Source organism: Lonchura striata, chromosome 6, assembly GCF_046129695.1.
Source record: "Lonchura striata isolate bLonStr1 chromosome 6, bLonStr1.mat, whole genome shotgun sequence".
NCBI classification, from domain to species: domain Eukaryota; kingdom Metazoa; phylum Chordata; class Aves; order Passeriformes; family Estrildidae; genus Lonchura; species Lonchura striata.
In genome coordinates this window covers 54,817,144-54,841,110 of record NC_134608.1, presented here as the reverse complement: position 1 = coordinate 54,841,110, position 23,967 = coordinate 54,817,144, and the positions used below count along the sequence as shown (strand labels likewise).

At 41.3% G+C, this 23,967-nt stretch overlaps 2 protein-coding genes across 4 annotated transcripts in view; both read right to left on the bottom strand.

The window, feature by feature from the left end:
* SHANK2 (SH3 and multiple ankyrin repeat domains 2) overlaps positions 1-23,967 on the bottom strand; it is a 270,317-nt gene that overhangs the window by 18,833 nt on the left and 227,517 nt on the right. For 2 of the 3 annotated variants that reach the window (XM_077784360.1, XM_077784361.1), the window contains 3 exons: positions 20,007-20,142; positions 18,160-18,240; positions 15,054-15,074 (listed from right to left, as the gene is read on the bottom strand). In XM_077784360.1, coding sequence (XP_077640486.1) covers positions 15,054-15,074; positions 18,160-18,240; positions 20,007-20,142 — 238 coding nt within the window. The remainder of the gene's footprint in view (positions 1-15,053; positions 15,075-18,159; positions 18,241-20,006; positions 20,143-23,967) is intronic. The other variant, XM_077784362.1, reaches the window with a different exon arrangement.
* On the bottom strand, positions 2,764-8,420 carry LOC144246508 (uncharacterized). Its single transcript, XM_077784363.1, has 2 exons — positions 8,248-8,420; positions 2,764-3,916 (listed from the first exon to the last, which is right to left on the bottom strand). The coding sequence occupies exons 1-2, from the start codon at positions 8,324-8,326 to the stop codon at positions 3,057-3,059; spliced, it is 939 nt and encodes a 312-aa protein (XP_077640489.1). The 5' UTR covers positions 8,327-8,420; the 3' UTR covers positions 2,764-3,056.

Genomic DNA, 23,967 nt, shown 5'->3' with positions numbered 1-23,967 from the left:
AACATTAACCCTATATAGCAAAAATCCTGGACTACAGGATGGTACTCAGGGGATCTATCACCAAGAGCTTCAACTGGGCAGAGATTTCCTCTTAAGGCTCTCCCACCCTTGTTCTCATCCCAGAAGCCAAACAACTAATCTTTGGGATACAGAAAGAAGGAAGCCTTGGAAATCGAAGCACTCAAAATCTGCACATGAGAAATAGAAATGTACCATGTAAGAAGTGATGCCCTTTATTTTGAACAGACACATGTAGCCAGAACCCATTCAGACAACAAAAAGCTACAGGGAAAGAGTGATGAGGCCATGACAGACACTTGGAAAAGCATGAAAATTTTTGTTGGGGATGAAACATACATACCCTTCACCTGCACTGATTCTGCTAGACAATCCTAGTAGTCAGATCGTAATTTTGGATCTGACCAAAATATCAGTTGGTACCCATTCTTAAAACCATCTACCATTTCCATGAGGGGGAAAAACCCCCTGGTTTTGTGTGAGTTTATTGAAGGTTTCTTGTCTGTAGAGAGGTTTTCAGTCCTTCTCACGCTATGGCTGCTCCCATTTGCCACATTTAACCAAAGCACTCAGAAATGGGAGAGGAGGGTGGGTTAGAACTCGAGCTGCTTTGCAAGGAACTCTTTAGGGCTTCCTCATATGGCACTTCCAAGGGCAGCACTGCACAGCTCTTTCACTTGCTCTACTGCCTTTGGATCAGCAAGCAAAGGTAGAGTGGAGGTTGTAATTTTTGGAGCTACTATAACAAAAAATGTGAGGCCATGGAAGCAGCCAGCATGTGGAGACTGATCCTAAATGGTGGCAGCTACATGGCGGGTCCTGTGGGAAATGTCAAAATCTGAACGCCTGGCCACAACTGCCCCACCCTGCTGGAGTGAAAGCACGGCGTGAAACAAAAACATCCTCACTGCTTTATCAAACGTGCTCCTCAGGCCAAGGAAATGGACTGGCTGAACCACAGCTAGCCTCGCTCAGACTCATCCCAGAGAAAGAAGAGGTGTTGGGCCAAACCTTCACTCGCCTGTGCCTCGAGCTGTTTGTGTCTACAGCACCAGAGCACAAACCACTCCTGCATCCGAACCACACATTCCAAATATACTCCTACTGGAATAATTTGTCAGGCTCACTGATTAGCTCTCCTCCCAGCCTCCTCATGACCTCAAATACTCTGCATCACACACTCCTCATACCAATGAGAGGGGAAGATCACAAGCTCATGCTAGAAATTCTCTGAGGATAACTTTTACAAATAACCCTGAAAAAAGAGAGAAGAAAGGACAAAATGGATGCAAAAATCGGCACCTGCTGTGAGGTGTGTTGACAAAGTGGCCCAAAGAAGTCTGCCTCCAGTGGGATTTTTAAAAGGAATGCAGCTGGATAAAGGTCAAAAGGAAGGAATGTGGGAAAAGCCTGTACTGGAGGTTGGCCATGCCAGCTGCATTTCCTCCTTGAACCAGTCGTTTAGCAGAGTACGGCCACAAGCACACACGCACACACGCACACACCAGTTTGTGGCTGGCTAGTAGAGTAACAAACTCTGATCTGCTTTGCTGAATAACCTCAGCCTCGCTGCAAGACAGGGAAGAAGAGTCTACATCTCACTGGCCAAAAAGCATGGCTTGGTTGTAGTCACAGAAGAGGATTTTTAAGCCTATGATTATTCCCTGGCATTTTCCATAGAAACGGCTCTGCACCTTCTTGAGAAGTCACAATGGCGTGTTGAGAGTCAAACACAGGAGCCATGCTACACCTGTGAAAACTTGTCCCCACTGCTCCAGGGGTTCCTGGGAGCAGCATCCTTCCATAGAACTGTCAGGGATACCACATGTAAAAGCCAGTCTGATGCCTCTGCATGCATATAGCAATTTGAGTGCCACTATATTAAATTCCCCCGAGAGAGGCAGCACCAACAAATATAAAATAATTTATTGCCAAAGTGCATTTCCATCTGCCCTGTTGGGTTACCAATGGGACCCGTGCCCTGCTCAGGGTGCAAGCCCTCAGGAAATTGGATGGCCTAAAGGCACAGAAAGTAGTTGTGTTTTATCAAGATGTAGGTCTTGTCTCTGATGAAAAGCTCTTAATCACAGACAGAGTAGCACAGTACCCAACAGCATGTCATGACTTTTACGTTCTCAAGAGGTCTGGCTGCTAGGCAAGTTGCTTTTTTTTTTTCTTTTTCTTTTTCTTTTACTTTAATAATTAATATCTGTGATAATTACAGGGGACAGTCTCCTCCTAATAGATTTGTTGCAGGAGATGGCTCTTATCCCCATAGAACACATTGCTTAGTGACTCCTGTTCCGAATACCCAGACTCTCTCAGAGGAAAAAGTATAATGCTGCCCATCAAGCCACCAGATCCATCATAAAATGAACTTTGAAAACGAGAGTCAGGTGCCAAGATAGATCTGGTGGCACATCACTACACAGCCCCCAAAAAGAGAAATATGAGGTATGATCCTGGCAACATTACTTATTGTACGACATAGCCAAGACATGTGGATTAGCTCCACCGAGGGTCTTAGGAAGTGAGCTGGTGAGACCCACAGAGGATAAGAATGGTCATGATCCAGTACAGGCTATACCCCAACACCTCAGGCTGGCATGCCAGAAACACCAGGCAAAGACTGATCGAACACAGTTTGGGAGGCGAGTATTGCCAAGACCTCTATACTTACCACCAAGTCCCGAGTGCTTGCTCAGAGGGGGTGGGATAATGGAGAAAGAAAACTCAAAAAACAGCTGCCTCAAGAAATGACTTGTATTTGTAAGAAAAGCAATGAATGCCTGGCACAGAGTAAAAAAATGCTCATATGAAGTTAAAGTGAAAGAACAGAGGCAAATGTTCTTCAAATACCAGCAGCACACATCGTTAACAGTGCAAATATAAACTACAAGATGTTAGACTAATCTAGTCAGCCAGAATACAATGTTAGCCTATGTAGGAAATGGTTGAACTCTGCCACGGATGGCCTTATGGCTAAGAATTAAAAGGACAGGCACATTAAAAAAAACTCTAAAAATCCTATGGAGTGGTTATTTTTTCTTCCCTCCCCCTTTTGCCTGGCGTGGAGGCATGGGCAGCGAGGCCCTCTCAGTTATGGCTCTCTGCAGCCGGCCACTGCGACAAGGCAGGGTGGCCTGCGGCGGGTCGCGAGAGTCGCTCGTCCCTTCGGCCCCTGGTAAGCACACAGTGGAGGATGCCACTGCGTCCTCACCAGTCCATGTCGAGGCACACGTCAACTCGACATGGGGGGTGGCTCTTTGGGAGATGCGTGTTTCGAGGACCTGCGTCCTCGGCTGCTTGAGGAAAGCTAAAATCTCTGACAGGTAGTTATGGATGGCTCTTGTGGAGGTAGCCACAATGCCCAGCTGCAGCTCCATACGGCCCATGGACTGGGACATGAGACCCATGGACTGTGCATGCTCCCTCTTGATATTTTCCAGCAGCTGCACAATCCTACTGTTGGTTTCCATCAACAGCTTCTCTCCCTCTGTTAGCTGGGGCTGCCCTCTCCAACCCCGATCCCTAGGGACAGGCTCAACACCGCAGCGCTCTTCATTCATCTCATCATTTCCCTCCTCCTCAGGAGAGTCACTTTCAAACTGAGGAGTCCTACTGAGTGACTGATCCCCGGGAGACTGTATGTCCATGGTGCACTCTGGAGTCCGCGCCGGTGTTTGAAATCCCTCAAAATCCTCCCCAACGTTGCTGTGCGTTTCAGATGAGGACAGCGGCCACTGCCAGCTCTCTGTGGTCCTGGCTGGTGAGTCTTCATCAGAGGCAGGCACCGAGGATTCCTGTTCTTCGGCCGGCGTGGACAGCGAGCTCCCTCGGTGATGGCTGGCTTGCCCCGAGGATCCAGGAACCTCCCCATCTTGCTCCCCAGTGACATCTGGCAATCAAATAGAGGAGCAACAACCACTGTATCTGAGGCCAGGCAGATGGAGGTATCTACATGCATTGGACAACACATAGAAAGAAGCCAGTTGGGAAGCCAGAGTGTATGTGTTTGGGCAAACGGAAGGGCGGACTAAAGTTTAGTGACTACATTGGGCACGTGGCAATTGGCGTCATTAAGCACTTTTGGTCTCAGTGCACACTGTCCTGTACCCAGAACACACACAGCCATGCTGCATCCCAAGGCAGGAGCTACCGAATTCCCCTCAGCGTGACTGTGACAGGAAATGTCAGTGAACCTAGCAAGAAGCTCACCTATGCACTGCAGTGGTGTCAGTCAGAAATCCCTGGGACGAGCTCAGGGCCAAGGGTCCAATTGAGCTTCCTGGGGTGCCAGATGTGCTCCACCACTGGCTGAGGGCAGCCCTTTGTTGCTCTGAAGCACTGCTGGCTATCTTCACTTTTGTCCGACGTCTCACGTCACCCCACCCAAAATCTCTCCCAAATAACTGCTGCAGCGCGACGGTGGCCATCCGTGGGATTATCCTGTGAGCAATGCCCTCCCCAACATTTGCCAGATTTTCCTTGCTCTCTTCTCCAAACAGTAGGAAATGCTATCTGAGGGCATTGCTCACCAGGATCTCTGTCTCCTGCAAATGAATGGAGTTTTGCCCTCCCCTGGCTACCTCTTCCCTTGCCTGAGGGTGCGTGGTGGAAATCTGGGTGTGAGCACTTCCCCATGATAACTCTAGAGAAAAATGCACTCCCAAAGAGCAGGACAGGCTCGGGCATTTGCACCCACAGGGATCACCAACTCACAGGGGAGCGTGATCTGCCCAGCTCTGTCCTGCACCTCTGCACTACGTGAGGCTGTGGCCAGAACTCTGTATACTTTCTGTTACTTCAGATAAAAAAATAAGTCCAATTTTTTTTTAATTTTTTTTAAGGGGAGCCAATTTGGTCATGAGAAATCACCCTGGGGCAGTGTGGTTAAAGGAGCCAGCACAAAGCCCAAAGCCCTGCATTCCCCACGCTCAGGCAAGGGGCAGCTGAGAGAAGCACTGCTCTTGGTAGGGTTGTGACCTAACCAGGCTGCTGCTGCTGCTCACACTGCAGTGACCTGAATGCCAGATCAGCGCTGTGCCTACTCTCTGGCATCCCAGCCTTGAAAAAAGCTTTTTGGTTTTTTTTTTTTTAAAAGGATTAATTTCTGCTTTTTGAAACACTGCTCTTCAGACCTCAGTGGAAACTGTAAGGTGTTGCTGAGGTCGTGTTAAACCATACTTTTGGTTCTGTTTATGAATCAGGGCAGGGTTTTGTTTTATTTTTTAAAATTATTTTATGTGAATTATAATGAAATGAAAAGCTTTTTCTGACAGACCCAAGGATCCCTCCTCCTATATCTCAATCCCTGTCTACCACAGTGTGGTACTTGTTATTTTTACACCCTTGTGCCTGCAATATTATGGTGCTCTAAAAGGAATTCTGTGTGACTTCATTGAATGTTGAGTTTTAAGTGCTAAAATAATGGATATTATTCGTGCATTTAGCATATTCACTACTTCAAAGTATTCACATTCAAAGTATTCATATTCTCTCTGCGTCTGCCTGGACTGTCCAGTTGCATGTTTTATGGAAAGTGAGGATGAAATTGTATTTGTAAAAAGGTATGAGCTCCTTATGGAAATGAATTTTAGGGACAAACTGTCATGCAATCATTGGCTCTTCCACTCCATGGAGATTTGAAAGGGACTATGTATCAACCTAAGAACTGCTTCTTCCTTGGCAATTCTTCTCCTGCTTTTTCTAATACAGCCATAGCTGCATTCCTTCATTAGCAAAGCTCTCTTAACAACTACAGTGTAGGATCATGAAATGATTTCTCAGCATTTTCCTATTTGAGTACACATGAAAAAAAAAAAAAAAAAGAACAAAAAACAGGGGACCTAGTTTTACCACACAAAGCAAACACACACTTCAGTTAAAGTCTATGAAATCGGAGTGAGGTAAGGGATCATAAATACCCATTCTGGTAGAGCCACTGGTCATACTGAATGTCTTGGCATTTCTTTTGACATGTCAACAGAAAATTCCCCATATTTAAAAACCCCATTTAGCTGGCAAGTGTTCTAAACAGAGCCCACCTAACAACTGGCAGATAGAACCAAACTATACTGGAAGTCAAAAACGGAAGCAAACCTAAATCAAAAACCTCCAAACTCCACACTGATTTATGAATACTTCTGTAAATGGTATCACTGCATCTAGTTTGTTCAGACTCAGGGGGACCAGAACACTTTTGTTATTTGTGCATGTCTACATATTTGCCAGAGGCTTGTAAAGCAAAATTTCTCTGAAAAAGTGCAATAATAAATTTTTGCAAAATTCCTTATGTCCTGTGAAATACCACTTGCCATTCTCCCAATCAGTCTTTTTAGCCTTTCAGAGCTGAAAGAACAGCATCTGGCAAATGGTGACCAATGACACAAATGACAAAAAAGCAAAGAGTCTGTGAAAACCCCTGGGCAGAAGGTTAATTGCAGAAACTCTTGGCGAATACTTCTGAATAATGAATACATGCACAGGCTTTAGGTTAGGTTGGTAAACTTGGCTGGTAATGAGAAGGAGGAATAACCATCACTGTTATTATTTGTAACAAGGTGTTCAGCATCTCTCAGCAACTCCGGTTTCTTTGGGAAGCTTTGCCATGCGCATGGGGAACCAAGGGTGTGTTACAGGCATGGCCTTCCACAGCCTTGCCTTCACTAAGGAGCAATCATGGGAAAATGCCTGGAGGCCACTGGCTGACACAACCTGGATGAACGTGTGAGTCTCTGCCCAAGAAACCCATTCCTTGGTGACCAAAATTCAACATAAATTCTGGGCGGATCTTGGTCAGGTTGGTTACCCCAGTGCCTAGCTGGGGCTGTGGGAGAGGTGTGCCAGGCACAACAGGGGCACTGCCAAACTGGGTCCAGCCAGAAACCGTCCTCATGTTTAAACAGCTGACAGAGTGATCTCAATTGACTGCCTTTAACTCCTTAGAAAAGGGGTAACTTCCAAAAAACGAGAGAGAGAGGCCACTACAACTGTGAAGTCAAAAATGGTCATGGATCAAACCATGCACCAACATAGCTGACCTCACCTGGTTGTTAATTTGCTTAAAAAAAAGAAAAGAAAGAAAGAAGTATCTTTCTTTTCAAGCTTTAAATAGAGTGTGTACAAAGAAGCACAGCTGGCTTCCTTGGGTGTAAAGCAAAGGGAAGAGGTCAGATTCCCTGATCTTTCTAGCAATTTCCACCTGACACACCAGTTCTATATGCAGTATTTTGCTCACGGTGATAGATATAATCTACAGGCAAAATAGGTCACTTCTGTCTTTTACAGATATCTTTGCACCAAGTGATAGCAGCCATCAGACCTGCAGCCTCCAAGGTTCACCGTCCTAACCTGATGCCCCTTGCTCTGCTGGGCTGGACTTCAATCTCCATCCTTAAATGGCCGAGGAAGGGACTCAGGGAGGAGCATGCAAATAGGCTAAAGGGGGCAGAAAAGTCTGGAAGTCAGTGACCCACTGCACTTCAGCTTTAGTGCTTGATCACTGTGTGTACTATGCAGCTATTTCCAAAAGCCGCCTGGGATTCACAGCTTTCTGAAGGGTGTTTTTTGTTTTACCTTAGTGACTCTGTTGTGTTTAAGGAAAAAAAGAGATCTGCTATGGAGGGGGTCCATGCAATAGGAACTGGTGAGCCTCCACCAAAGTCCTGGCCATCTTCCTTTCTCCTCTGTTGGATAGGTTCTCTGTTTCTGCAGAGGAGCAGAATCTGCCAGACATCTGTTCCTGCTGCCTATGCAGGTGATTCCCCTGGGCTGCCACAGAGCCTGGTCTGACGTGGGGGATCAGCAGGTGCTCCTGGAGGCCACAGGAGAGCTGCTCCAGGTGTGCCTGCAGGGGAGAGCTGTGGTTTGTGGTCCTGTCCTGAGCATGCTGATCAAAGCCAAGTTTATTCCAGCCTTTAGGTTCATGAATATGTCCATTATTTTGGAGCACTGCTATTCCGTGCTATTCCTTGCACCACAACATTTGTTACACTGAGAGTCCTTTGTGTTGGTCATTAGGCATTTTTAGGATTGTAGCAATTACTGGGTTGAGATACACGGAGAATTACTGAATGGTTGATTCAGCTGCAGGGGTAGAGGACTGAGACAGAGGCCAAGAACAGAGCAGGGCTTTGGATATACACAAACTTTAGAGACATCAGAAGTATTTCTTTAACTTTTGGTCACTGAAGAACATTTGAGATTTATGCCTGTGTTGTGCCTTACCTGCCACTTGGACTGGCAGCTGATCCCTCCCCTGAGATGTGCTGCTCTTTAAGAAGCCCTCCTTTTGAAATCCCACCATTCCTGTTTCACCTCTGCTACCGGATCGTTGCCTTTTCCATTATCTTTCCTTTTCAGACTGCCCACCAGCGGAGCTGCACGGGAGGGCTGGGGCACCGTCTCTTCCTGCTGACAGACAGGTGGGTGGAGATGTCCCTTGGCCACAACAAGTGGGCCAGGAGCCCAACAACAGCGGGAACACAGCAGGGGAGCTTCCCGGGCCCTGCCTCTGCTGCTCTGGACCTGGGCCTCTGTCTGTATCTCATCATCCCTCCTGGGGTGGGTGCATTTCTCAAACTGCTTAGGTACCAAGGTGATAGGTGCCTTGTAAATACCTAAGATAGATACAGACAGAAACTGTACCAGGCGCATTATGCAACACTTCAGACAATGCCAATGGCACCTCATTGCTGTAGGATCACCCACCTGGTCCAGCATCTGCAGACAAATACTGGGCACATGTATTTTTCCTTTGGAAAAGTGATGGGAACACAGGACATTCATTCTTCCTTGGTGGCAACAGGTTTGGGCACACAGCCCTTAGTGTCAGGCACTGCACATGCAAAGGTTTTGTTCCATCACCTTCCCTAAATATGAGTTTGCAGGTTTAGTTTAATTTCCTTCGTTAGCTGATAAAATTTGCTTCCTTGTCAATAATCTGCAAAAATTGGTTACGGGAGCTGCACCAAAACTAAAGGAGTGCTTATTTGAAATGCCTATTTGAAATGCCTTTTAAATGACCTAAAAATATGGCTGTGGTGTTGCTTTCATTCAATTTTTTATCCCAATTTCTCTTATTTTTAACTACAAGTAGCTTGTTTTTAGCATGAAGACCAGGAGTGATTATGCATGAAATTAAGTTTCCATGTCTGGGGGAAAAAAAAAAAAAAAAAAAAAAAAAAGCAGCATCTAAATCAAGTAGGTGGAATTATTTGCATGGCATTCCTTTTAGGTTTTTGGCACTTCCCATATATAAGCCAAAGGCCTTGCCCTTTTTAATTTGTAAAAGAATAGATGGGAAGTAACTGGATAAAAACTTCAGGGGGAATGTCTGTCGGAGGGAGAGCTACTAAATGACAATTTGGGCAAACAGTGGGTCTGGGGATCTGGGCAAGGCTTTCAAAGAAGCAGATAAACAAGAATTCTGGAACACCTTTGCAATGCTAATGGGCAGGTGAGAACCTCCTGATTTTGAAAGAGAGCTTGATCAGACCACAGGAGTTCATCTGATAAAGTTGCTTGGCACAGAAGCAATTTCACCTGACAGTGTCCCTGAGGGAAAAACAGGTGAATCATGTTTGGTTAAAATGGTTAAAAATGGATCTGTGCCTGCTGAGAACAAATGGCTTTCTTTTCAGCTCTTCAGAAAGGATCAGATGTGTAAAAATTCATCAAAGACCAAAAGTAGGTAAAGTATAACAAGGCCTTCAACACACCACTGAGCATTTAAAGACTAGCCTTAGCTGAAGCATGGATTCAGAGTAAGAACATCAAAGGTTAAGTTCTAAATCCAAATTTGTTGTTTATGATCAAAATTGGAGGAAAGAAACAACAAGTTCAGCCTACAGTTATGTCCTGTAAATATATAGTTAAAAATATACTGAAATGGAATCACCTGAGTTTTCATGTGGACAATTAGGCTAATCCTCATTGATCTGCCACCGCTATATTTTAATCTGAAATCACCTTTTTCCAGCCCCATTCCAAATTAACAATTTGCAGGGTTGTGGTTGAATCACAATGCCCAAACCACACATTTACCATACTGCAAACAACAGGCAGAGAATATTATTTTAGCAGTCAGCATAATGAGGAAATAATAAAAGCGCTTTGCAATACAGTCAAACACAAAAGGCACTTGAAACACTTTCCTTCTATGAAAATTAACTAAAAATACTTGTCTGTTCTCTGGGATACTGTAAATTCTACAAAGTACTCTAAAATAAAATAAAATAAAATAATATATAAAATAAATCAATAAAACATAAAAACCTTAGTTATTAAAATTAATCATTTAACATTGAGTATCTATAAATACCATTATATTATTTATGAAAATGCTTTGTAGGTATTCACAATAAAGAGCTTTCAATACTTTCTTGAAGGAAAGCCTTATTTGTGTTTCTAGGGCTGAAAATAGCTTCACATTATTACACACAAGTCACATTTACACATTATAACCACACCATCGAAAGTAATTTTTAAGGAAGGCAGAAAATGGGTATGTTCAAATTCCTTTCTAGAGATACAATTTTCAAGTACCAGCTCTTTAACAGCATGTTCATTATTAAGGAAATAATGACACAGGCATTTAAAATACACCTGCAATGCTGAAGCCTTGCAATTCAGCCTACCTTGAAAGAGGAATGGTCATTGTCTAACAGTAGTTTCTGTTCAAGAACAAAAACAAAGCAGAGAATATAGTCAATACCCACTCCTACCCTGCAAGCCAGGTGGAATTTAAATGGCAATTTGATGTTCTGTTTAAGAGACAGCATTTGAAAATTTGGCCTAGTCACAAAAGAAAGGCAATCAAATCAAAGAAATCACAAAGAAAGTGGAGGATGTAAGACACAGCCTTCTCTGGTCTTACACTTAACTCTCACGCTTCCACACCGAGGGGAAAAACCAAACAAACTATGAGGAATTATCTAAAACAATTTATTTTTAATTAGATTAGAAATTAATTAACATGGGTATGTGAACATTTGAAGGAAAAACAAAAAAAAAATTAGCAGCAAAGGGAGTTTTGAGATGAGGGAGATTAGTCCTTCATCTCCCTGGCTCCTGAAAAAGAGAGAGAACACATTAAAAGTGCTGAAAGGGTTTTCCACTGCCCTAACTGTGCCATGTTGGGAAACACATGCAATTTTAACTGTTCCTCAAGCCCTCATGATTTTGAATATGTGCTTAGATATTAAATTGATAATATCTGAGCATAGTCACACTCACATAAACCAATGTATTTAATGTGTCTCTTTGTAAAATGCTACAAACCCCACATTTTCTGTAACACTTACAATTCCTTTTCCAACTTCTTTTATACCATTATCTTGTTTGGCTGATGCAGAAAGGTTTTAAAAACCTTTTCAATTATAGTCCTGTAGTAAAGAAAAACAGGTGTCATGACAGGGCACTACATCCTTGAGAATAAGCTGAGAAATTCAAAATAATAACATTGTAGATGAGGACACCCATACAGACTCAAGCAGCCTCTACTCAGGATTCTCAGTGTTTCCAAAATGTTAAAGCATCTCATGAAAGGTAAAGCCTTTAGTACCAGGAATTACCTGTTAAGTTTGGATTCTGTGGCACAAGTTGCTAATCAACACATTGCCAAGTTATTCTTCATGGAAAACACAGGTTTAGCATTGTTCCCTTTTTGAAACATGCCAATTTTCAATACTTTGCTCTCACAAGGTGTTTTACAAGGACTTATATTGTAGCCATGGTCTTAATACTACACTTACACTGCTGTGGACTCCCCCAAGTTACACTACAAGCCATAAAATCTGCAGCCTTGCCACACCGACCACAAATGGGGCTGGCATTTCCTCATACAGACTTGACAAATTCCACCCAGAGTCACTGCTTTCTGCTTGAGATAAATGACAACCCGATGACAAGCTCTTCCTCATTACTACACTGCCACCTCATTAGAATTTCAAATATGTAATGTGAATCAATTACTTACGAGGGATAACCTTCAAGAATTCGTCAGGACGCCTGATGCCTTTTGCTCTCATCTTCTGAAATAGTGTCTGGTGAAGATCTGAAAACCTTCTTCCTACAGAGCACTGCAGGTGCTGGGAGCTATCTCAGAAGCTGCTGTGGTGAGTGCTGTAAAAGTTGCTTTGGTGGTATTCCCATTGTTCCCTGCAGACAAAGCTCCATCATCAACTCCACCACAGTGAAATAAAGAAAGTGAGTTTTGAACCCAGACGGCTTTGGGAGTAGTCTCTTCAAACAGAACAGAACACTGTGAGCTAATCCACTGCTTGGCATTCATTTATATATATTTGCTCTGCAATTTCATTGTTTCAGATGCCATTGGAAGGTACCACCTTTGAAACAATGGACAACAGGAATGGGATGAAGTGGGAATGCTTATTGCAGACAGAGCTAATAATATTTCTTTTGAATGCCATCAACTGATATTTTTCTATTCAAATGCCATTCAGACTTGATGCCAGGTAACAATATTCTGTGTTGATGGTACCACAGTTATTGAGTATCTGTGAGGTGGTGATAGAATCTAAACCTTTCAAAGGAGAAAATCCTTTATTTTTAGTTGGTACTGCAGCCCACACCAAAGCCCAAAGACCAGGACCAACACACATACTTTATCAGTATATGGTATATATCAATATTTTATATTGATTACCATATCAAATCTAAGAACAGCACCACCCCAGCTCACAACTGACACCCACGTGACACTGCCAGCAGATTATTTATTAATGCAGAAAGATTATTTGTCATTCCCATTTTACTGTGGAAATTTAACCTGCTCTGTTCTTCATTTTGTCCCTACTCTTATTTTATATTAGGTATTTTAAAACTCAACACTGTCCACTTCAGTTTTCACTGAAAATCCCAAATTACTCACTAAATCAAACCCATTTCCTGGCAGCAAAGAAAGCTGAAGAGCAGGAAACTTTTAAATCATGTATCCAGACATTTACAGATCTTAGTTTATGGATGTGTTCCTTAAGGATCATATAATTTTCAAATTCTCCCTCCACAAGGAGTTATTCATAAGTCAAAACAAAAAATGAAGGAAAAGCCATTTAAAACCAATATCTCCACCAGCTGCATAAACTTATTATGAACAGAGTTAAATTTAAAGTTTTAAAATATTAATTTTAAAACTCTAATGATATCTATTTTCCCATCATGATGATGAAAATTATGACCTAAAATTTTTCCCTTAATCTTTCATTTTCAGAGTGTTTTCAAACCTTCATTTCAATTTGCTGCACGAATATCCTGGTTATTGTTCAGCATTAATGGAATCACATTTTAAGTGCTGCCTCCAACAAGTTGCTGCTACAGCTCTTGGTTTACATGTTGCCATAACTTACTCATACAATGGTTCTTGGAAAGCTACAAGGCACAGGAAAGAAAAACACCTCTCCCCCATCCCAGGAATCACACAAAATCCAGAAAGTAGTTTGGAAACACGACCCCTCCACACACGCATTTCAAGGTTGGAAGCTACCTCTGAGTCAGGCAACTAATGCAGGCAGAAAGTCAGTGGCACAGATTAAGTTAAATTTTAGTTAAATTCATGCTTTGTAACTGCAGTAAAATGACAGAACTGCCCATGCTGCTCCAAACCTAAGGATTTTATCACCTTTTTAGACACAAATACCCTATCTTCTATCCTGAATATCAAAAAATACAGCCTATGTCCTGTCCTGCCCTGCCTTTCCAATGAACCAGAACCCATCTCCAGACATAATCAACAAGACCAGTCAGACAAGAACTAGAGAAGCCATTATTGTTATCTTAATGCTTCCCTCATCTCTGACCCAGAAAACTGAATTTGTGGTTGACAGCAGGCTCTGCACAACAACACAAAGATTTTTTTTATATGCTGCCAAAACGTATTTTTCAGTAGCAATGCGGTTTATTCTGTCATAGTCTCTGAATGGAGAATGGCAAATATGCCTAGCTGGAACCTCCGGTAACCACCTGAAAGCAGGTCAGGAAAAGAGCAGGAAAATAAAGAGTGAAAAATAACCCAATTCCATCCTATTAAATGTCAAAAAGGAAAAGCTTCCCTGCTGAGAGAAGACACTGCCTACAGCCTATATTTCCTTTCCATGACACTGAACCTCATCCAAGAGCAGGACATGGCCTGGTTTTCACCAGCTACCACCCAGGGGCTCAGGGAAGTGGGAGACTTCCTTGGGCCAGGCTCCATGAGAAGGTGGAAATGAACAGCCCCTGCTCAGCAGAGCTCACAGTCTAGGGAAGCAAAATGACATACAGGAGCATGGAAAAAGTACAGCTCAACACAAACAAACTCTCTGTACACAAAAATACATTCACGAAGACTATTAAAATAGCACTGCTGTTTCTACCTGCCCCCCTGCCTTGCCATCAGTGCTGGGGATTGCTCAGTGGGGATCTAGGGAAGGTGGGTCTTTGGGAGAGATTTCAAGGAGAAGGTGGTAGGTGGCCTCATGAATCAGTCCAGGGAGGGCACTCCATGCATACAGGACAGCGTGGAAGATGTTCTACCAGACAGAGCAGCATTTCTGAGCTGAGAAGCTCAGGTGTGGTGTGCAAGATCCCTGATTCCTGAGCCAGACACAGTGTGGGTGTGGGAAAACGTGTGGCCGTTCGGGAGACGAGTGGGATCACTAATGTGGGACTGCACTGGGGGTCACTGGCCACTAACTCTCTGTGGCTGCCAGTCAGCACAGGAACTGTGAGGAGATGAGATGGAAGGGGTTGGAGAAGAGTCGGGTACAAAGAAGGAAAAAAAAGGCAAGGAAAAAAAAGGAAAGGAGACAAAAGGAAGAAATGCGGGGGATATTTTCGAATGTGGTCTTCTGTTTGAGTTTCTTAGTGTGTTTGCAATTTAGTAACTAAATAACTAAAAAAACATATACAATAATTAATGTACATTTGACACCATAAAATAAACTGGACCATATGCCAACATTTACATTGTTATTATCCTTCACTATGGAAAGGTGAGAAACAGGTTAAACAAGAGACAAAATGCTTCCCCTTACCCTTCTTCTTCCGTACTGAAGCTTGGAAATAGAAAGGGAAGGAACTGTGAAATCAATTCTGAAGGTAATTTTTTATATGCTAAATCCTTGTCTGTCATTTTGAGTGCAAACATTAGCCTTCCCTCTAAGATGTCAGTCTCTCCCTGCTCACCTCTGCTAAACACGTATCTCTCAAACCACAGTAGATAAAATCTGCTTTGGCCAAGCTGTTTATCAGGGTTTATGAGGAATTTCTCCCCTGCATGTGTTAGGGATACATTCAGAATTTTTTTTCTAAGTTCTTTTTTAAAAATAGTAATTGGGACAACTTATTGATATCAGGGCTGTCAAACTATGACAACATCAGGCATTCCCAAATCTTTGCAGTTTGAAATGGAAAGGAATCATTAGCACACTGCCATTTTTTGGATTAATTAATTTGAAAGAGAACAGCTCAAATGGTCTGCTCTGTATTATGAAGAACAGAATAGCTCAAAACCTTTCAGTAAAACTGTAAGTCGGGTTGAGAGCCAGGCAAAGGAAGTGACTCTAATGACTGCAAGATGAACAATTAAAAAAAAATGTTTACCTTAGCTAGAAGACATTACTAAACTATGCACTCTCAGGGAAAGCAAATGGGGAGTTTCTATTTACATTTTTCTTCTATTACATAACAAGGGACATTCAATAAAATTAAAGGCATCACACTCAAAACCAATAAAAAGGAAATACATCTGTACACAGCACATAATTAGCCCGTGGGATTCTTTGTCATGAGACGTTATTGAGACCATGAGCTTCTCCAGTTGAGGAAAAAGGGTTACACATAGGTATTGATGAGAACATCCACAGTGCTCATTTATAGGTTCTTCCTATTTGGTTTGCACATATATGGCATTCATTAGAGAGTTTAATGGCTATAAAAATGTGGGTGTTCTCATAGCTCTCACAGATGTCCAATATATACACAAATACATAGAGGGGTATATAAATTATAGATAAATACACACATACAAGCTGTGTTTTATGTCAGGAGACAACTTTTAACTGATGATAGGGAGAACACTTTCCCTGTGGAAGCTTGTTCAGTTGCTGTGAAATTTAAGAATTCTTGTCCCTTCTGGAAATAGCCCTTTTCCAGGACAAATATGAAAATAGGTAGACCACAGATGTTATTTGGAACAGCAGTCACATTGTTTGCTAGGGTGGCACATGTTCAGAATGTCACAGAAGTGGCATTTACAGACTTTTTTAGGAAGAAAGCAAATTTCTGCCATTAGGGACAAACACCTCTGGAACATGATGCAGGACTATTCCTCAGAACAGAATACCCCTTCCACTGCAATGTCTGCCCCATCTGGATAAAGGTATGTATGGGAAATGTGCTTAAAAATGGAAATATGTCCCATGGCTGCTTGTTAAAGGAGTTGCAGTGGTTTCTGCCACTTGGTGAGGACAAACAGCAGAGCAAGGGCTACAGCCTGAGCAGCGGGGTGGGAAAGCTAAAATATGATGGTCTCTCCACTGGGGACATTACAATAAACAAGCTATTCTCCCCTAGGAAAGTGCTGCTTCTGCTTTAAGACCAATATCTCCTATGGAGGATTGAAAAGTCAAAGAAATAGAATAATATCCTCAGCTTGAAAGCAATTGGCAGAAGAGGATAACAAAGGTGTAAAAATGGTTCTTAAGTATTGCTATTCCCTTGGGAAAGGTGGTTGATAAAGTTTTGCAAGCTCTCGGCACTCCATGAAAGAAAAGCAAATGAAAAACACCCAGACCCACAAAGTGTGCTCCAGAAATAATATTTTACATTTTAATCCTGAAAGAAAAAATGATGGAGCATTCACAAGATGTTGATATCTTGAGTTAAGCTCCTAAACTTCCTTGTACATAAAAACCAGATTTTCTGAGCTAAATAATCAGACTGGGGTATTTTTTTTGGTCTTCATTTGGTTGTTAGACCATAGAGAAGACACAACCCACTTCAGCCCCATTTTGCTGGGAGACTTCCCACTGGAATTACGTGACTTGCCTCCCTAAAGGATGGATGGGGCCCATTTGCCCCAAAAAACACTGACTCACCAGGGAAAAAAAGGGGCCACAAGGCTATGATTCCTTCCAGTTGGCCTTCAGATGAGTCCATGTCAGGAAACCCCCAAGATTATAAAATTGAGTACTTAATTGTAGAATTACATGGAAAAAATGGTTTTATTATGCAGATTATTATAATCTATTACTTTGCAGTGAGGGATGTGTTTTGGTTTTATAGCTATTTATTAATTGCTAAACACACTGTTTTACTCTTATAGCCACATGGAAATAAGCACTGGGCTTTTCTCTTTTTATATGTGATTTATTCATATTTCCATGTCTTAGTCTAGCTGCAAAAATTCTACCTTTTAATAGCCTAACAGATTAAAACCAGGAAGAAAAGAAAAATTACCTTCCTCATTTCTAGAAAATGAATACAAATTCCTGAAGAATTATGCATATCTAGAATGTGGATGGTCAAGCAAAGGAATCTACAACCACATTTCTCAAAATTAGCAAATAAAAGACTGAATGCTCAATAGTTTTTTATTACCAATAGTGAGAGGAATTAAGTTTATATCATGCACAGAAGTCAAAGTGATATCATAATATGCACTTTTTCAGATCGAATGAAACAAGTTGAAGTTGAAGCTGCTTTAACACTGTCAGCTTTTAACAACAGCTTCTGGCAGCTTACCTTTATCCACTAATGAGAGGCCACAGAAATTTAAAATAAAACAATATTAGATGAACTGAAAATTTAGAAAGCAAAGCTAACATAACATGATACAGCATTATTTTATTTTTTTATTTTTTTTCTTTTTTTTTTTTTTTTGGTAGATGTGCCAAACTTTGATGATGCATAAAATGTATCAACATTCCCTTGCGCAGCAATAAAGGCACAAGTCTCCACAAAAATCATTCATGCGAGTCATGCACATTTTGAACTCTCCAAAGATGCAGCATTCTTAAAACCTCCTCTGCTCTAGACACTGTACAAGTGCAGCTCCCTTCATCAGTTTCACATAGAGACATATAGATAGATATTTGCATCTCCACCAAGCCAGCATGCTTGCCAAAAACACTTTCTTACCAAGCTCTTCAAGCTCTGAGGTCATGGACTTAGAGCGCAGGGTCAGTGCAGTGGTTGGAGCTCGCTTAGGAGGTGGTGGGGCTGTGCATGGAATAGAAAAACACACAAGTGTCAGCCAAAACACACCCTCTGGAAGCCCTGTGCTCACAGCCACGATTCCATATCCATTTAAAAGAATAAGCTCCATGAAATAAGGCGAGAATAAATACCTACATGTGGAGGAAAAAGCCCTGAGATGTTTTTCATGGACTGAATTTCTCCACTGATTCTGGCTCTAGCGTAGGTTGTTTGACACATCCGCAAGCTTTTATGTAACAGGATACATAGAAACATTTAAAGCTAAATAACTGTGCACTTCTGTTTCCCAGCAGGAAAAGGGTTTTCTAGAGAAAGGACTTCACAGCAGTGGTGCCCCTTCTGAGAAGTATGCAGGGCTAAAAAACCTCCTGGGCCCCAGCTAATCTCTGGCAGATTAATTTAATCTTTGGAGAAACTGTTCAATCTGAGAAATACAGGAAAAAAACATTCAAATGTATCTGAATTATTAAGATTAGACTCTAAGGGAAAACGAGTGATCCTCAGAATATATAAGGTCTTAAAATATCAAGGCAATAATCTAGCACAGAAACTACCATCTGTGCTTTAGTATCCTGATGACAAATATTTCTGGTGGTCAGGAAAGATCATCTCATTCCAACCCCTCTGCCACAGGCAGGGACACTTTCCACTATCCCAGGTTACTCAAAGTCCCACCCATCCTGGCCCTGGACCCTTTCCAGGGATTGGGCAGCCACATCTTCTCTGGACACCCCGTGCCAAGCCTCACCACCCCCACAGTAAAGAATTTCCCACTAATATTTAGCCTAAACCTGTTGCCTTTCAGTTTAAAGCATTGCACCTTGTCCTGTCACTACATTTAAGGTCAATATGATACATACTAAAAGGTAGAGGCAAAAAGAATTGTTTAAAATGTGTGAACAGTAATTCCATCAAGCCAAAAATAATGCAGGACCATGCTGGGATATGATTTAGTTCAATACAGCCTTTCCCCTCCACCCCACAAGCTGGTCTCACTCCTTTTTTTTTTATTTTTATTATTATTATTATTATTAATAAGCAGTGAAAGTGAAAAACACTTCCAGCACAGACAGAAAGTTTTAGTTTCATGGAGCAGGAGCGAGTCCTGGAGTGCCAGCTCCTCACCTGCCCTGTGCTGAAGAGCCAGGTGTGTGTGAGGATAACTCATGGGACTGTGGGAGGAACAGAACTTTCAGCAATGTGCTGCAGCTGGAAGGAGCAGCAATCTTCCCTGCTTAATGATAATTATGAGGGCCTAATCACTTCCCAGTGTAGCTGGGAAACCAAACTCTGGGGCATCTAAGGTGAAGGAAACAGTTTAAATTCCTTTTTTCTTTCCTCTTTTTTTGGGGGGGTGAAGTTTTCGTAGTGTTTTATTTTTGGATGGGTGGGTGAGAAACACACTGCTGAACTACCCCCATTTCAAGTACATTTGAAATTAATAAAAGATCATCTGTTCTCAGTGGTTTTCCTCTCTCACCACTGCATGAAATTTTACTACAAGATCCTCAAATGTGAAAAACTCATAAAGATGGACTTTAATGCCAAGTATTTTAAGAGAATATTGCTCTTTTGGCCACATGTTAATGTCTAACCCAACAGAATTAAATCACTCCAAATTAAACAAGAACATTTCAAATTAAAAAAGGACATTTCGAATTTGAGAAGCAAAGTCTAATAAATCAGAATTTAGAAAACAGCCATTTCATGCCCATGGTTTTCCATGAAGGAAGAGCAGGAGAGTCCATTAGGAAGAGGGAAAAATGTACCTTTCTTCCTTGCTGTGTCATCTGGATCAAGATTCCTGGTTACTGTGACAACCTTCAGCACGAGGTGATTGCCCCCCTGTCGAATCATGTTCACCACCTGCCTGTGGCCCACTTTCACTACATTCTCATTATTAACCTGCACACAAAGGAAGGAGTCTTTTAGACCAAAATGCAGAAAACTTTTGTTCTAGCATTTTCATAAAAAGAACATGGAAGGAATAGGTAGAAACAGAATTTTTAATTATTACCTTTCAATGAAAATATGTATTTAAGGAACAGTGCATAGCTGACATAATGACCAGAAAACAAAGCTACTCAACTGGGAAATGCACATCTAAATAAATGCAATCAAATCCTGCCCTTTACACATTTTATTTGCAATTACTAGAATTTTACTTCTGCAAGTTTCTGGAAGCATCTCCTGTCCTAGAATCAAAGGCAACAGGGTCATAGCAGACTCAAAGAGTGTCCATAGAAATAGAAGAGTTAAATACATGAAGCCCTGAGCAGTTACTGTGGTCATGCCAATTAAACTTCAAACTGCAGTGCAAGACTCAGCTTAAGCAAAAAAAAAAACAAAAAAAAACAAAAAAAAAAAACCAAAAAATAAAATAAAACAAAACAAAACAAACCCAAAAACATATATATACATATGTATCTCAGTAATTCTTGGTGCTAAATCATCCTTTTTGGATATGTCTTTCCATAATATCAATTAACAAACATAGAAGAAAGCAGAGGCATAAAAACTGTAAATAAACATGGCTAAAAGTAATTTATTTATTCATTCAATCTATAAGGAGTCACTGAAAGTTATCTGAAATTTGAATGATGACAACATGTAAGTCTGAAGTGCTGCCTGTGCGATTTGAACATAAAAGATATTGAGAAATGGAGGAAGAGCTGCTGCCAGGATACATGCTGGGAAGTTGATCTCTCTCCAAAATTCCACTGACTTAGTAATATTTCACTGAGATCATTCAATGCATCCCAAAATGAACAGTCATTTTCAAAGTAAGTGTTTTTAGCCTCCTCTATTTATTCTGACAGGCTGGGCATCTCACACTCTAAAGGATTTACAGTTTAGAGCAGAATCTCTCATTAAATATTATTGCCATTTAGCAGAACAAACAGCACAAGCCGCCCCACTCCAGCTTGAAATCATTTTTCCATCCATTGTCTGGAAGGAAAACCTTCTCTTTTTTCAGGCTTCAGCTGAGCCAAAATGCATTTGAATGAAGCAGTGCATTGGTAAACCATCCTTTCGACAGAGGGCTGCAGTGGGGAGCCTGCAGGACGAGCTGGGTGCTCTGAGCTTTTGGAGACACTTTTTTGGTTCCATGTACTGTGACGTAGGTGGAACACATGCTGAACATCCAGACCTGTTGAGCAGGCAAAGATGAAGTCCTCTCATTCTGTAGGTGGAGGGTATAAAAGAATATTGATTTAAATAGGACTCTTGCTGGTTTGCTTTATTTTACACCTCCTTAGCATCTGGTATTTAATTCCAAGAGATATTTATTTAGCTGGACCAATGGTATCTAAATTTAATCTGTCCAAAATACTGAAGCAAACAGTCTTTTCCATTTACTTCTGAATTCCTTCCAGTATTAAAGCCTCAACAAGGTAATTCTTTTCCACAGGAAAAAAAAAAAATCATGTGATTAAAAATTATGGAATGCATCCACTCTATTTTTACTGGAATTAAATTTCAAGCTTGGAAGACAGTAAGGATTAAAATGTAATCCCTAATGCTGTCAAAAAATAGAGCCCTCCAAATAAATCAAAAGTCAATATTAATCAAACACATGTACACTTCACTAGTGTAAAGTGATAAATGTGTAATATGATAAACAGCTTATGCAGCATCCCATCTGTTCCCATCGTTCAGTGCAATGATATTTAACATTTAGAGCAGGAGCAAATATATACAACACATTTTTTTAAAGCTGCCTCAGAAACAGAACCTGTAAATGACTGTTTATAGCAGCTTTGTTGAAAAGGCACAGTTACAAAATCTGGAAGCGAAAAGATTGATCTGAAAATAAATAAAATAAAAATATTGATAGGAGAGCTGGAGGTTATTTAACTCAGAGTCTTACACAGACACTAGAGAACAAAAGAATCATGAAACCAGCAGAGAAGAACTTCATCTTCACAGTCTTTAGCACCTCAGGGGGTAAAACTGGAGCATGATTACAAAGCAATAATTTGGGAATTGTCAATAGCTTATAAGGATTTAAGTGACATTATTTCTTTTACCCTTCTTCACTATTTCATCCAGAAGCCAAATGACTGCAGGAAGGGTTGTTAAGCAGTGAGACACCAGAGTTCAAGCAGGTTTGTCTGACAGTTTTAGTTTGATTTATTCAGCAAAACTTTTCCAGGTGTGAATAATTTGGGGCAAATCTCTCTCAACTTCCACTTCAAGCCTTGGCAAGGGGGAGTTTTTAAAGCAGTAAAGCAGATATCTATCCCCTGTGCCAATTCTTTTCATAATCACCTGTGTTCTTGGTAGTAAGTGTAATTCCACTCTTTAAAACACTCAAAACCTACTTTTTCTTTTAGCAGCTAGGTGTTTGGAAGGAAGCTCTGGAAACAAAGAGTAAAGTTGTTTTGCAGGTGCAAATTTGTGTCTTTCCCTCTTCTTCAACCCGATCTTTCTGCATATTTTCTGTAGTCTTTCACTGCAAAACCTGAGATTCTTATTTTCCATCTACCATTCCGCGAACCATTCCTGCATCAAGCTTTTTCTGCCATGTCCTTCATAAATAAGTGAAAATAGATAATAGACATGTGAGGAGGCTGGGTCTATGCTACATCAAAGAAATCTGGTCATCCAAGAAACCAAATGCAAGGAAAACTGTCCTTTGGGACAGCCCACAATTTCAACAACTCTCCTCTATCCACTTTGGACTCTTGGGAAAAGCCTCAGAATTCTGTATTTTTGAAAATCATCCTTTATTATCATCTGGTTACTGGGCAGTGGGATGGAAATTACTTTGAGAGAATTAATTTATTAAGTAATATGAACTCACCGATTGAATGTCTTTAAAAATAGTCTAAACAGGCTGGATAAAAACATTTTTTTCCTGAAATGCACAGTTATGCAATGGGTTGAAAAATAATATCATATAATATACTAGAATACAATACCATATAATACAATAATAAAGTAACCTGCATATTGTAAGCTGGCAGATGCATGAGCTGGAACACATTCACCAGAGTAGCCTTCCCGCAGAAATATGCAAAAGGGGAAAAAAAAAAAAAACACTACCAGAGAAAGAGACCTTTGCAGACTTTATTCTAGTAATTTAAAAAAAATCTTAATTTCTTCAATGCATCATCCTAATCCTTCCATTACCAAAACATTCCCTCTGTGGAAAAGGCAGTCAATAATTTTTAACAGTAATTAAGTAGACAGAACTCCATCATTATGCTTGGGATGCCCATTGCAGAGTGGTTGAAGTTGGGAATGCACATCCTCCCAGAAGAAGCTCCTCAGAAGCTCTTCCTTATCCACTGAACTACTTGAAAAGAAAAAAAAACAACAAACCCCCAAACCCATTACACACACTTACAACCCCCTGCCTACATGTTTCTTAAAATTCATCCTTTTTGATAAATATTTCACACACACAAACCCAATCACAATTTGTACCAGTGAAAATAAATAGCTCACAAGTGATTTTGCAGGCTCAAATGATGCTTCTGCATTTCAAGTAATCACGGAGTTGTGCACATGGCACTGCCTGTCAGCAGCCAGTAAGAGTTTCCCATCTGGAGACTAAAATGTGAGAGGAAGAAAGACACAGTGACCCAGAGACTTTTGAGGAAATTATTTGTGCTCTCAGTGCACCCACAGTGCCAACCCAGGGGTCACCCACTGAAAACCAGCAAGGGCTTGTGGTGTTTGTTGTCATACTGGGAGGGGCTGGAGCAGCATTTAGCACAAACT

What these genes read in the sequence shown, in the direction of transcription:
- LOC144246508 (XM_077784363.1), bottom strand. Translation starts at nt 8,326, where the DNA reads ATGGTGGGATTTCAAAAGGAGGGCTTCTTAAAGAGCAGCACATCTCAG. An exon ending in GCTGCCAGTCCAAGTGGCAG is followed by an intron (nt 3,917 to 8,247) that starts GTAAGGCACAAC and finishes TTTGATTGCCAG; the next exon opens with ATGTCACTGGGGAGCAAGAT.